Source organism: Ranitomeya variabilis, chromosome 3 (genome assembly GCF_051348905.1).
Source record: "Ranitomeya variabilis isolate aRanVar5 chromosome 3, aRanVar5.hap1, whole genome shotgun sequence".
Taxonomy (NCBI): Eukaryota; Metazoa; Chordata; class Amphibia; order Anura; family Dendrobatidae; genus Ranitomeya; species Ranitomeya variabilis.
In genome coordinates this window covers 745,093,509-745,109,291 of record NC_135234.1, presented here as the reverse complement: position 1 = coordinate 745,109,291, position 15,783 = coordinate 745,093,509, and the positions used below count along the sequence as shown (strand labels likewise).

At 44.5% G+C, this 15,783-nt stretch overlaps 1 protein-coding gene across 4 annotated transcripts in view; it reads right to left on the bottom strand.

The window, feature by feature from the left end:
- SLC36A4 (solute carrier family 36 member 4) overlaps positions 1-15,783 on the bottom strand; it is a 202,651-nt gene that overhangs the window by 106,632 nt on the left and 80,236 nt on the right. The window contains exon 11 of one of the 4 annotated variants that reach the window (XM_077298538.1): positions 14,094-14,792. The exons of the other annotated variants lie outside the window; for them this stretch is intronic. Coding sequence (XP_077154653.1) covers positions 14,764-14,792 — 29 coding nt within the window. The 3' untranslated portion in view covers positions 14,094-14,763. Of the gene's footprint in view, positions 1-14,093; positions 14,793-15,783 lie in introns of those variants that run through there. 4 annotated transcript variants of the gene reach the window in all.

Below are 15,783 nucleotides of genomic sequence, written 5' to 3'. Positions count from 1 at the left end.
TGTGAAAGGGGTTCTCCCACCAACTACATCCATCCTAGTGGTTAAAACCCCACTGATTACTAGTATAGCAAAGCCCCATTTTCCATATATCTGATATAACTGTATGAAGATTCTGCGATCACACTCCGCTGCGGAGGTTATCGTTTTTGCTTACAGATCTGTCTACTCTTATCTCTGCCTGAATTTGATTACTAAATTTCTTCAGTACATTATCACATCTTATCAAAACTTGTATCAAGCTGCAATTCACATCACATGCACTTGGTGCCTGCATATAGATACATGGAGCATAAACATCACCCAACAGAGTATCACAAAATCATCTACAAAGCAGAATATCTCACTGCTGGATATATCGAGATATGAAGGAATGAAAAGGAAGCGATCACAACTGTACAGTGGTGGTCCTAGGGATGAGAGACCTCCGCCGATCTAATGAACAGCTAATAAATGTATTAGATGGAAATTGTGAAATTGATCAAATTATTTCAATTAGACAATGCTTTTCCTAAAACCCTTGTCCTTCCTAATGGCTCCATCAACAATGGGGAGACTAACGGACACCTCCATGAATGGTATAGGATTTTGGGTTATTTTCTTTACAGATTGGTGTTTGCTATGAAAAATCTGTTTTCATTAGAAGGTTCCAACAATGATAATTTATTTTAGTTATATATTTTAATCATTTATATAGCGCCATCAATTCCGCAGCGCTTTATAGACATTATCGGCACTGTCCCTATTGGGGCTCACAATCTACATTCCCTATCAGTATGTCTTTGGAATGTGGGAGGAAACCGGAGAACCCGGAGGAAACCCACCCAAACACTGGGAGAACATACAAACTCCTTGCAGATTTCGTCCTTGGTGGGATTTGAACCCAGGACTCCAGCGCTGCAAGGCTGCATCCTAGAGAGTCCTGCTGAAGGGCCCCCATAGCATAGGCTGTTTAAAAAAAAAAAGTTAAAGGAATTCTCCGGTTTCAGAAAACCCATACTTCCTGGCTGCTTTTTTTTTTTTTTTTAATAAAAAGAAACTGTGCTTTACTCACCCTCTCCGAGTCTAGCGCAGAGTCTCTGCCACTGCTCCTTGTGTCCGTTATTGTCTGCAACGCTGATGTCGCGCTGACGGCACTGCCACCAAACCGCTGAGCTCAGTTATTGACTGCAGCGCTCTCAACTTGACATTGACAGACACTGCGAGCATCGGCAGAGGTTCTGTGCTGGACTACGTTTTGTGGACCACGGGTTGCTCACATGCACCAAATTTATTAAGAGTCTTGCACACCTTACTCAGGCAAGTTTAGCAAAAATGATAAATTCTTGCCTTTATAGATAACAATAACCCCTTCCCGAATAAAAATAAATAAATAAATAATGGCTACGTCAACGGAGAAATTAAAATGAACCTGTCAAAAGGCTTCAAATCCTCCCAAGCCACGGCAACTACAATAGAGCTCCATTGTTTCTTCCCAGGCAGGTCCTCGATGTCCAAGACAAGTGTAAAAATCAAGATATTCAATTATGGTTGATAGACACATGCAAATGATCTAAAATAATTTTAGTTTTTGGAGGAGTATGCTTCAACTCCATACAGTCCAACACTGTAATCACTTCTCCTTCCAGGTGATGAAGCAGAGTGTACCACAACTTTTCCTGATGGAAAGCATATGCCCATGCTCAAGAAGAAATCATGCGGCACACATGCGCAAGATTCCAAGCGCTCCCGTGATGGCGTTCTAAGTGGGAGGGACATCAGCATGGACTAATCAGGGGTAAGTGACTCCCCCTCCTCCAGGACTTGTTTTAGGTAATCTGCACATGCCCTGAGACCACAATATATGAGAACCGCACTTCTTTTGGCGATTAAGGTCATGCTTGGATGGTAAAGGTTCTATATTTTAATGGTGGCACATTGGGCGACCTAAACTGTTCCCCTTAAAACGCAGTTTTTAAACGTGGTGCTGAAAAATCAAATAAAAATGACTGTCTTCAAGGGGTTAAAGCTACACATGTATAATGAAAAGACCGATAACTACAGTGGGTACGGAAAGTATTCAGACCCTTTACATTTTTCACTCTGTTTCATTGCAGATATTTGGCAAATTCCAAAAAGTTATTTTTTTCACATTAATGTACACTCTGCACCCCTTCTTGACTGAAAAAAAAAACCAGAAATGTAGAAATTTTTGCAAATTTAATAAAAAGGAAAAACTGAAATATCGCATGGTCCTAAGTATTCAGACCCTTTGCTCAGACACTCATATTTAAGTCACATGCTGTCCATTTCCTTGTGATCCTCCTTGAGATGGTTCTACTCCTTCATTGGAGTCCAGCTGTGTTTAATTAAACTGATAGAACTTGATTTGGAAAGGCACACACCTGTCTATATAAGACCTCACAGCTCACACTGCATGTCAGACCAAATGAGAATCATGAGGTCAAAGGAACTGGCCAAGGAGCTCAGAGACAATTGTGGCAAGGCACAGTTCTGGCCAAGGTTACAACAGAGTTTCTGCAGTACTCAAGTTTCCTAAAAGCATAGTGGCCTCCATAATCCTTAAATGGAAGAGGTTTGGGACCACCAGAAGTCTTCCTAGACCTGGCCGTCCAGCCAAACTGAGCAATCATGGGAGAAGAGCCTTGGTGATACAGGTAAAGAAGAACCCCAAGATCACTGTGGCTGAGCTCCAGAGATGCAGTAGGGAGATGGTAAAAAGTTCCACAAAGCCAACTGTGACTGCAGCCCTCCACCAGTCGGGCCTTTATGGCAGAGTGGCCAGACGGAAGCCTCTCATCAGTGCAAGACATATGAAAGCCCGCATAGAGTTTGCAAAAAATGACACAAAGGACTTCCAGACTATGAAAAATAAGATTCTCTGGTCTGATGAGACGAAGATAGACCTTTTTGGTGATAATTCTAAGCGGTATGTGTGGAGAAAACCAGGCACTGCTCATCACCTGCCCAATACAATCCCAACAGTGAAACCTCTTTCAGAGTGCTCTGGACATGAGCCTTGGTAGAAGGTTCACCTTCCAACAAGACAATGACTTTAAGCACTGAGCTAAAATAACAAAGGAGTGGCTTCAGAACAACTCTGTGACCATTCTTGAGTGGCCCAGCCAGAGCCCTGACCGAAACCCAATTGAGCATCTCTGGAGAGACCTGAAAATGGCTGTCCACCAACGTTCACCATCCAACCTGACGCAACTGGAGAAGATCAGCAAGGAAGAATGGCCAAGGATCCCCAAATCCAGGTGTGAAAAACTTGTTGCATCATTCCCAAGAAGACTCATGGCTGTACTAGCTCAAAAGGTGCTTCTACTCAATACTGAGCAAAGGGTCTGAATACTTATGACCATGTGATATTTCAGTTTTTCCTTTTCAATAAATATGCAAAAATTTCTACATTTCAGTTTTTTTCAGTCAAGACGGGGTGCAGAGTGTACATTAATGAGAAAAAATGAACTTTTTTTGAGTTTACCAAATGTCTGCAATGAAACAAAGAGTGAACAATTTAAAGTTGTATGAATATTTCCGTAACCGCTGTCAGTGGTGGATTATAATGAGGTCAATCTATGTGGTAGCCCAGGGCCCAGGGGTGTGGTGAGCCCAGGGCTACCGCTGAGAATGACCTCGACCGCCATCAGGGCATTACTGCACAGACTGGCGTATGGGGCACGGTGGGCAGAGGGGGCCCGCATCGGGCTCAGTCTCATCTGCTCACCTTGCCTCTACTGGCGCTGCGGAGGCTGGCAGCTGACGGCAGCCGCAGAGCGCACGTCGCTGGCGTCTGACGGACGTGATTGTCAGTCGCCGGCAAGTGCGCGCTTCAGCTGCGTGGAGGGAGCTTCGCCGCAGGAGCGCGGCCAGGTGAGAAGAACTTTTTTTTTTAATTGACAGCAGCGATCCGGGGGGGGAACAGGGCAGAATGCTGGAGACATTGGGGACAGAGATGCTGGACACAGATGAGGGCAGAGATGCTGGACACAGATGGGGGCAGAGATGCTGGACACAGATGGGGGCAGAGATGCTGGACACAGATGGGGACAGAGATGCTGGACACAGATGGGGACAGAGATGCTGGACACTCTGGGGGCAGAAATGCTGGACACAGATGGGGCAGAGATGCTGGATAGAGATGGGGCAGAAATGCTGGACACTCTGGGGGCAGAAATGCTGGAGACACTGGGGGCAGAAATGCAGGAGACACTGGGGGCAGAAATGCTGGAGACACTGGGGGCAGAAATGCTGGAGACACGGGGCAGAATGCTGGAGACATAGGGGGCAGAATGGAGATACGGGGCAGAATGGAGATACGGGGCAGGATTGAAGACACTGGGGGCAGGATTGGAGACACTGGGGGCAGGATTGGAGACACTGGGGGCAGGATTGGAGACAGATCGCACAGGATCATGGGGCAGGATTGGATCATGGGGCAGGATGGATACGATGGAGACAGATGGGGCAGGATGGGGAGATCATATGGGGCAGAATGGATACTCATGAGGGCAGGATGGGAGAACATATGGCTGAAGCCAGGAATGAGACACGTAGGGGCCAGGGTGGGGAATATTATTACCATAGGGACTAATTTAGGGATATTATTACTGCAGTGATGTATTTATTTTATTTTTTGAGTAAACTGTTTTAAATGAGGGGGAAGGTCTGTTACTGTGCAAAGTGACACTATGTCGCCTTTTTTTCTTCATGTGGTGTAATGTAGAAGTTGGGAAAAATTAAGTAATGTGTTCTGCAAGCGGAGCTCGAGATAACTGTTATTTCCTGCACAGATGAGCCCTGGCTGGAAGAAGAGATGGCGGTCTGTGCTGGATGAGAGATGAAAGACTTTACCTAGAGACGTCACTGGTGAGTCAGTGTGTTACCTATACACTGACACTATACACTGTATACTATATACAGAGCTCTTGTGTATAATGTCACCAGTGATCACCGTATAACCTCTACACAGACACTGCATACTAAGTACAGATCTCCTGTGTATAATGGCACTTATGGTGATAGTATTGTGGGTTTTTTTTATTACTGATCAGTATTGCAGTATTAGGTCATTATGTGGTGGTAATATGTGGTCTGGACATGGTGTTGCAGTATTTGTTCCTTGTATGTGCTATTTGGTCACTTTGTGGTGGTAATATGTGGTCTGGTCATGGTGCGGTGGTATTTGTTCTTTGTATGTGATATTATTCGGTCACTGGTGGTAATATGTGGTCTGGTCATGGTGTTGTATTTGTTCCTTGTATGTGATAATATTGGTCATTTTAAAAATTGAAAAATAGAAATATACGTAAATTGTATTGCATATTTTAACAAATATTTAATAGGTTACAATAGAGTAAGGCCCGGCCAAAAGTGTCTACCGTGTTATGGTGGTGGCTTGAAAAATCTTTTGGCCAAAACAAAAACTGCAGTGTGATCTGGTGATGGGAACTGTTAATGTGTGATAGGTGAGAAGTGGAGTTTCACTCAGCAACTATTTTTCTGGAATAATCTGGTTCAGGTATATGATGACCCCATCGCATGACCCCATCACATGACCAGGGACCCCACAGAGTCGGAACAGCCTGGGGCCCTGGCTACCCTTAATCCACCCCTGACTGCTGTATATTGTGGTCTTACAGCGAGGAGGCCGATAGTACAGTCATCGATGAAGAGTAAGCTTGGGTGGAGGATTTACAAAGGAATGCCCCTCATGCCAAGATTCCACAGAGATGAATTTCCTAGAAAGTCTGCACATAAAGAGAAGGACACATGACCAGGAATAGACTTATTGGTCCTTCTGCTCACGCATCCACCGTTTATAATGAATTGTCTTCAAAGAGCAGATTATTTTAACAAAGAAGGTCACATTTGCATACTGAACCCGTGCACCGAGCCCTGCTAATGTGTATTCCTTGGCACAATCCATCCAAAACAAACACAGACTAAATTACACAGATCCGCTTTCACGAAATTGCAAACCCTTCAGGTTCCAGTAATCTCTAATGCTGAGTAAACCCATTGCGATCCGTCATATCCTCCTGCATAGACTACATGGAAATTCTCTCTATTCGTCCTTGTCAAACACGAAAAAGTACGAGACATGATAAAACTCCGACCCTCTCCGCCTTTCACGCATTCGTCCGTTTGACAACCTGATCATGTCTTCAATTCCATCAAGTCGAGTTGCCAATGACACAATGTACACAGACCTCCAGAGTCATTTCCAGGAAAGTATAGCTGAAGAAAATTAATTACATTTCATATTTATCAGGAATATTAGAATTACAAGTAACTACAGCCTTGACGGGGTTCAACCAAAATAGGGGTACAGGCGTACCGCTAACGGCAGCTGACAATACGACTGCTATGGCGTTCAGGAGTCGAGGATGGGGGGCTTTGCGGCACAGGCATACTTGCTTGGTGTCATAAGTTCAACAGGGATGTAGATACAGTTGAAGACAATGGTGGAAGAGTGAGCCTGCAGCTCCCTGCGCAACCATTCAGCCGGTGTGCGTGAGCCTCACAGCAGCAGGCACTATGACATCATGGGACAAAGCAGTGCATCCGGAGAAAGGGGCTACGTAAGTGGCTAGGTAAGTGGCTGATATTTTATGAAATATGGTCAGTACTTCTAGGAGCATCATACAGTCTATAGGGAGGATATGAATTCAATAATACTCAACTGTGGGGTGCTTTGAGGGCCATGATTCTGGGTGGGGGCATCAGACTATGTGTAGGTGGGCTAAGAGGGCCATCATACGGGAAAACTGTTAGGGCCATTATAATGTTTGTGGGGCCGTAGGAGATCACACTTTGTGTTGGAGTAGTGGAGGGAATCAAAGAGTATGGGCGAGTGTTTGGGGGCTTCATACGAAGGGAGGGATCACTCTGAAAACATCACAATGTGTTGGTGTAACTGTAGTGGAATAGTACTGTATTGGGGACACCGTGGGGTCATCAATGTATTAGGGGCAGTGGTGTTATACTGTATTGGGGACACCGTGGGGTTATCATACTGTGTTGGGGGCACTGTGGGTCATACTGTGTTTTTGACACTGTAACATGATCATACTGTGTTAGGAAGCTATAGGGTTATCATACTGTGTAAGGGGGCTAAAGGAACCATCCTATGGTGAGGTGAAAACGGTGAGCAGCTCTTCATTCAATTCTAAACATTTCCTAAAATCTTCTTAGCTTAACTTCTATTAAAATAAGGAAGCAGAGTCATATGTAAGAGGCTATCACGCACTTTACATTGCCCATTTTCAGAACGGAATGAAGAGAGCTGCGCATGCGCAACTTATTCTTAGCAAGATAGGGATCTGCTGTAAAGAACTCTATAATAAAATAGTATAATGAAACAATCATGTGCAAAATATCTGCTGTGAAAATCTCCAGCAGAAATCCAGGACTGGCCACGGATTTGCAGTTTGACAAGCTGAAGATCCGCATGCAGATAAATCTCATTCGGAGCGGCTTCCCATTTGACTTTACATTTTCACTGTAAATCTTTGCTGGACAGAGAAATTCCTAATATATTATTTTTCAAAGATGCCCCGATTTTCAGCTATCAGCTTCAGCCTTAGATTTGATAATTTACCACTGGGTTTGACAAAAGTAGAGCTCGTTTCAATAGAAAAACCAGCCCCCTTCTCAATGGTGCCGATACAGGCCAAGTTTTGCCAAGTTGGCCCCAGCACAGTAGTGGAGCTGCCAGAACCGGCACTGCCATTGGAAATGCATTGATATTGAAAGTATATTAATAAATTGCAGATTTTTTTTTTTTCATCAAAATCATTTTTTCCTAGATAGACGAACCCTTTAAATTTGCATACTTCTCTAACAAATATGACATTCAGAATTTTGCTTTTAATTGACTGAGAATCAAAAGCTGCTCGTCTACGCGTCGCATTCACAAAGCGGTGAGTGAAGTATCCAACACGCGAAACGTATGGTCACCGGTGACCCCACAGATTGTGAAGAGGATGACGGGACCCACAGAAGAGGCAGATAAATAGGCTTGAGATGATGAGGAGCTGGAGGAAACACTTAAGTACAAAGGATCGTGGAGATTTGGGCAAACGATGAGGGTAAGATGACGTACAATACGCTCATCACTTCATCTTGTAGAGCTGCCCAGATGCCAAGACACTTGTCATGGGAGGCAACAAGAGCAATACCTGCGATTCTTTGATCAAGGGAATGGCGGCGGACAGTTCTTAATGGATTGCCAGTGTTTGTGCGCATCCTTTATCCATCAGCTATTCATCTCTTGTTGTTCTGAGCTTTCAAGCTTTGTGCAACGGCTTAACTAGTTATGATGGCAGCGCGTCTTTCAACCCAAACTGTGGCAGAAGATGCAAGGCGAGGGGGGAAGGGAGCGGCACACTTCCCTGATTAAAATGCACTTGGATGCTCCGAGCTTTCATCCAAAATGAAATTAGAATCTGTCTGTTCAGAGTTCAGCTGCAAAGGAGGAGAGGAAGATAGCAATGAAGGGAAGAGACACAAGTCCCAAAGTTTTCTAAATATGACAGATGTTAGCTATACCAATACAGTGTGGAAGGGGAGGGAGAGGGAGAGAAAGAGGGAGAGAAAGAGAGAGGGAGAGAAAGAAAGAGGGAGAGAAAGAAAGTGGGAGAGAAAGAAAGTGGGTGAGAAAGAAAGAGGGAAAGAAAGAAAGAGGGCGAGAAAAAAAGGGAGAGAAAGAGGGAGAGGAGAAAAAGAAAGAAGGATAGAGTGAGAGGAGAAAGAAAGAGGGAAATAAAGAAAGAGGGAGAGAAAGAGAGGGAGAGAAAAAAAGAAAGAAAGACCGAGAGAAAGAAAGAGAGAGAGAGGGAGAGAAAAACAGAGGGAGAGAAAAAAAGAAAGAGGGAGAGGAGAAAGAAAGAGGGAGAGAGGGAGAGAAAAACAGAGGGAGAGAAAAAAAGAAAGAGGGAGAGGAGAAAGAAAGAGGGAGAGGAGAAAGAAAGAGGGAGAGGAGAAAGAAAGAGGGAGAGGAGAAATAAAGAACGAAAGAAAGAACGAAAGAAAGAACGAAAGAAAGAAAGAAAGAAAGAGGGAGAGGAGAAAAAGAAGGAGAGAAGAAAAAGGAGGGACAGGAGAAAGAAAGAGGGACAGGAGAAAGAAAGAAAGAGGGACAGGAGAAAGAAAGAGGGAAAGGAGAAAGAGGGAGAGGAGAAAAAAAGAGGGAGAGGAGAAAAAAAGAGGGAGAGGAGAAAGAAAGAAAATTGAAAATGAAAGAGGGAGAGGAAAAAGAAAGAGGGAAAGGAGAAAGAGGGATAGGCAGGAGAAGGGGGCATAGAAAGAGGGAGAGAAAGTGGGAGAGAAAAAGATAGAGAGAAAGAGAGACAAAGAAAGAGAAAAATGAGAGAGAAAATGAGAAAAAGGATAAAATCATGAAATAGAAAAGAGAAAAAGACAGAAAGAGAACAAGAGAACGAAAGAAAGAAACAGAAAAAAGAAAGAAATAGAGAATTAAAGTAAAAGACGGAGAGAAAAAAAGAAAAAGAGAAAGAAAAAAAAGAGAGGAAGAAAAAAAGTGAGAAAAAGAAACATAAAAGAGTAACAGAAAGAAAGAGGAAGAGAAAGAAAGAACTAAAGAAAATGGAAAAAGGAGAGTGTAAGAACAAAAAAGAAATAAAGGGGAAGGAATACATAAAAAAGAAATAGGGAGAGAAAGAGGTAGACAGAAAAGAAAGAGAAAATGGAGAGAAAAAAAGAGAGACAGAGAAAGAGTGAAAGTAGTTTCTTTACTGTGAAGCCCGGAGGTTTGCCTTTCTGTCTGTGTCTGGCACCGCTCCTTTCTAGTGAATGGCCGACCTGTAGTACCACGATCTTCTCTTTTATCTTCCAACTTTCCCTCTCAGCCCGAAGTAGTTGGGAAAAGGATTATCTTATATGTAAATTTCACATACAAAAATGGTCAAAGACCAGATATTTTGCCCCTCACCTTAGTCCCTGCACCCTGCTCTCCCTCCTCTGGGAGGCGCCATTACAATACACTTGATGCTGCTCAGTGCGTATGTCAGCGTCGTGAAATTTGTCAGCACTTCCAGAAGTTTGGGAAAACTCTTCTTTTTGGGAAATCATAAAACAATCCAGGAGAATTGACAATTATGGGATAATCTATTGAACAACCTAGTTTTAATACTCAGATGCCCGTGGGCCATAGCTGGTTATAGGGGGGCCCGAGCAGCTGTTCTCGATGAGGGTGATGATGATGATGGTTGCCCGCACACAGATTGCTCTGCACGCCCCAGATCGCAGGCAGTGGACAGTAGTTTCTCTTTACTGAAGCTGATAAGTCGGGGGGTCTTGAATTGAAGATATATTTCAGTTGGAAAAGGGGGCGCTGGCATTTGTATGCATTGAAAACATGTACCGTATTTTGTGGATTATGAAACGGGCCCCAAATTTTGTGGCGGAAAATAGGAAAAAAAAAATAGCTTACCTGGTGGCTGGGTCGCTGCTGCAGGAAGCTGGTGGAGGCAGGAGATGCTGCGGCACACAGGATGGTAGAAGGTGGAGGTAGGAGTGGGGCAATGCTGTGGACTCCAGGCTGGTAGGAGGCGAGGTTCAGTGGTGTGGGGGCTCCGCCGACATTTTGTCAAAGCCTGGTACCTGGGAAAAAGGCTGCCGGAAGCAGAGCATGCGCAATTGAGATGTTGAGAGACAAGATTTGGAGCTTTGGGCTTTCATAAAAGTTGACTGAGACCCTGCGCAGCGAACACCACCTTCTACCCCTATCCCTTTCCATGACCCCTGGGCCAATTCCACAACGGCTGACATGTACATCAAAAAGACGATGGGACCACGCAAGGCTGGGCTCCCTTACCAAGTGCCCAAGGCAGTTGCATGGTGGGTCACTTTCGCATGTATACCAACCAGTCTTATTGCTAAGCCCTCAATGTTCTGTATAAGCATTGCTTAAAATAAAATCTGGGAACATGTGCACATCACACTTTAGCATGAGGTCAACTAAGCGTCAAGGATTTCACTCTGTCCAGTAAACGTAGTGCCAGGCTTGAGAGGCGGGGGAAGGTTAAGCAATGGTAATGAGTAAACGTGCTCGGATATCATGTTATCAGAGCATGCTCGGGTGTTAGCCGAGTATCGCGGTGGCTCGAGTAATATGTGCGAGTCCCTGCGGATGCATGTGGGGATTGTCTGTTAGGCGATGAGCGCTTGTGTTGAGCCTATCTAAAAGCCGCCAATCATTCAGCCGCGGGGACTCGATCACATTACTGAAGCACACCCAACCCAAAGCGCGCTAATGGCCACACAATTGTGAAACAAAATTAAGGGCAAGTTGCCATTGTGGTGAGCGGGCTATCAGCCACATGGGGCGAGCCACGTCATCTTGATTTACCCTTACGAAGCAGAAGTGTTTGTGAATCCATGTAACCTGCTTTGATGCAAGCCAAAGTGACAAAAAGGTACAGGAGAGGAACAGCAAGACAACCTCCAATAAGTAAATTATATTGCAGGTTGCAGCCAAAGATTATCTCTCTCTCCTTACTCTTTCTGATTCTCTTCTAGTTTTGCATGAGTCCTTCTCTTGGTACCTGCAGCCCATTCCAGAGTTAGTACAGCTCCTCCATGATGGCACATCCATATGGTTTATTTTGTCTTCCATCACAGCCTAAAGAGCAAGGAGCAGATACCACGTAACGGCTGTTGCATGACTAGATCCAGACAGGGCCGTAGCAGGACATCAGCCCAGCCTCAGTACTGGTATTGTTTGAGGACGAACAGCAGGAACACTGCCAGAGTCCTACAACATTACCTCCAACGGCCACTGGTGTGCTTGTATCTGAGAAAACCGTCAGAAACAGACTCCATGAAGGTGGCCTGAGGGCCAGACATCCTGTAGTGGGACCTGGTCTTACAGCCCAGCACCACCATGCTGCGATTCAGAAGATCATTAAAATGGACACATCAAAGACATTGTCAGGTCTTACACTGGTGCAGTGGCTCTGGGATACTCCTCGTGCAAGACAATGCCATGCTTGACATTGTCGCAGTTCCCATATGACAAAGACACTGATGCTACAAAGGCTACAGACTGTCCAGGAGATCACCGATGCCCTGATCCAGGTTTGGGAGGTGATCCTCCAGGACACCATCCACTGTGTCAGCAGGAACATGGCCAGATGTTGTCAGGAGGGTACACAGGCACGTACGCCCTAGACACACTGCTGAGCCATATCATGGGTTGTTGTGAAGAAATTCACGCAAATTTAATCAGTCTCATTTAAAATTTTTCCTTGCTTTTCAGAGTGATTTGGTATCCAGGTCCCAGTTGGGTTGATGAGTTTGTTTTCCATTAACTTTGGATAATATATTTCACTATTTTTTAGCAGTAAACATTTTCTATTTGTAACCTTCATTCATGTGTTCAACATTGGGCTTTGCAGGTGGTCTTGCCTGCTTCCATGTGATGAACAGTGGGGGCCTATTTAAGGGCTTCTAAAGGTACCTTCACATTAAGCGACGCTGCAGCGATAGCGACAACGATGTCGATCGCTGCAGCGTCGCTGTTTGGTCGCTGGAGAGCTGTCACACGGACCGCTCTCCAGCGACCAACGATGCCGAGGTCCCCGGGTAACCAAGGTAAACATCGGGTTGCTAAGCGCAGGGCCGCGCTTAGTAACCCGATGTTTACCCTGGTTACCAGTGTAAAATGTAAAAAAAACAAACACTACATACTTACATTCACGTCCCCCGGCGTCCGCTTCCTGCACTGTGTGAGCGCCGGCCCTAACAGCAGAGCGGTGACGTCACCGCTGTGCTGTACTTTCACTTTCACTTTACGGCGCTCAGTCAGTGTGGGAAGTGGACGCCGGGGGATGCGAAGGTGAGTATGTACTGTTTGTTTTTTTTACATTTTACACTGGTAACCAGGGTAAACATCGGGTTACTAAGCGCGGCCCTGCGCTTAGTAACCCAATGTTTACCCTGGTTACCAGTGTAAAACATCGCTGGTATGGTTGCTTTTGGTGTCAAACACAACGATACACGCCGGTCTGACGACCAAATAAAGTTCTGAACTTTGTTCAACGACCAGTGACATCACAGCAGGATCCTGATCGCTGCTGCCTGTCACACTCAACGATATCGCTAGCCAGGACGCTGCAACGTCACGGATCGCTAGCGATATCGTTTAGTGTGAAGGTACCTTTAGACACACCCAGGCCTTTGTATTTAATCTAAGACTCTAGACTTGCAGTTTGCATTTGCACAGCAACCTGGCTGCAGGAAGTCTACTGTAGACCAGCAGCTTCTGGTGCCTCTTCTTACATGTCTGACTTCTAGTGACCCCGGAGTTCTGTCGCCTACCTATCTCCAGGACTCCTGGACCTCTTCTTTGTCTGCCTGCGGTTTTCAGGACAGCTTCCTGGCGATGAGCGGCTTCCTTGGTTGCTAACTTTCCCATTACTCCAGAGCGTAATCCGCTACATGCCTAAAGTTTTCTGCACTACACCTGCCTGAAGTTTCCCCGACATCCTCCGCTTGCCTGCGGTTTCCCAATGTCCTCCAGCTTCCTGTGGTTTCCAGAATTCCACCTGTCTACCTATAGTTTCCAGTCCCTCTACTCATCACCTGAACCTTGGACTTAGAGGATCCACCTAACCCAGTGAGCCCCTTGAACTTTCCGTAACATTATCAATCTCCGATATGTGGTTTCATAGCGTTTGAGCAGCTTTCAGTGCCAAGTCAACTTACAGATCATAAATAGTGATGAGCGAATATACTCGTTACTCGAGATTTCTCGAGCATGCTCGGGGGTCCTCCGAGTATTTTTTAGTGCTCGGAGATTTGGTTTTTCTTGCCGCAGCTGAATGATTTACATCTGTTAGACAGCATAAGTACATGTGGGGATTCCCTAGCAACCAGGCAACCCCCACATGTACTTATGCTGGCTAACAGATGTAAATCATTCAGCTGCGGCAAGGAAAACTAAATCTCCGAGCACTAAAAAATACTCGGAGGACCCCTGAGCGTGCTCGAGAAATCTCGAGTAACGAGTATATTCGCTCATCACTAATCATAAAGCATATAATTTGGGATAGGGGAGGCAGTCACTTGGAAAGATAGTTTTATTATGAGAGGCTGTGATAGAGCTTAGCTGACTGTTTATGTAAATAATTTATTCTTCTTGTAATCTTTTTTACTTATTTTTTGCAGTTTTGTAAAATATGCACCACAAGTCATTAACAAGTTCATTTGGCCATTAGTGCTCTGAGGGTTGAGCGTCTGACAAAGCTACAAAATCATCCATAATTGTCATCGTATTTTGTCATCCTCGGATCCTAACTGGCCGGGTCTAAGAGATTTACATCATTTTCCATTCAGTCTCGACATCTGACAAGATATTAGAAAAATGCATAAAGTACATAAAATCATTCCACACTCACTTGTAGAGATTAGAAGTTGCGGTGAGGACTCCAGAAGCTGCATTGCATAAATACCTCTGTAACCTATACACAATGATTACTTTATTGTGCCTTGATCCGGATTTGCCATAAAACATGAAGTGCAGAGAAAAATTTTCACTGATGGGTTATTTAAATGTAATTCCAATGCACCTATGGACATCGACGTGGGCAGCACCATGGGGAGACCTTCACGAGGGGACATCACACCAGTCCTGGTGCGGGGTGGTATGATTTACGGTAGCCGGACCCATCTAGTCTTCATTTCGGGTACACTAACACCTCGGCGTCACATTGTTTGGTGGTGGAACCAGTGGAACCGTCATTTCTCCAAAGAGTCCCAGGAGCCATCTGTCAACACAACAACACCAGGGCATATGTTGTTGGTGATACTATGAGCAGCCTGCCTGACATAAAAGTGCTACATGGCCTGCGGTGTCTCCAAACTTGTCTGCCATCTAGCACATCCGAGACATCATTGGTCAGCAATTATACAAGAGCTGCCAGCAGCGGATCTTGATGATTTGCCATAGTGCACTCAGTGCAGCAGAACATTCGTCAGACTGTCTCCTTCAGTACAGTATTCTGCCAGCCAGGTTGTATCTTCTGCCATCTACATCAGTATAGCAGACAGTGTGGTTTTACATCATAATTCTTAGCTGATTTGCAGCTAACTCCTCCACCACATAGAGTGTAATAACTAGATTTAGCAAAGCAGACGCCAACAAGGCAGAGCTGTGTTTGATGCCTGGTGCTGAGAGACCAGTGAAGTCAAACTGCAAATGTCGCTGTGTTACTGCATATGGCAGAAGATAATTCTCATCCGGTCAGATCCAATGGCAACTGAAGGGTTCACCGAGTTTGTAGGGGCATCCTTTGGGGGTGGGAGAAGGCATGGGGCAGATTTACCAAGAAGTTACACTGGCACAAATGTATAAATATGTGTGCACATTATTATAGTTATAACACCACATTGTTTTGGGGAATATCTTTTCATTTTTCCAGTGATGGAGCCATGTGAGCGCCTGTTTTTTCTGTTTTTTTTTTTTTTTTTTTATATACTAATCTGTAGTTGTTATTGGTATAAAATTGTAGGGGACCAACAACATTTTTATTCTTCTTTAACAACATATTTATGCATTTTTTGTAATTCTGGCATTTTATTATTACTTTTTATTTCTTGCTTTATTTATATTTTAATTGGACTTTTATGGCATCAACATTTTTTTGTATTATTTATGGGGGAATGATTTGAACATTTTCAATTATCTTTGGTTTTTACTTATTTTTTTTGCTTATATATATTTTTTAAAATTTTTTAGCCTACATAGGTGACCTTAAC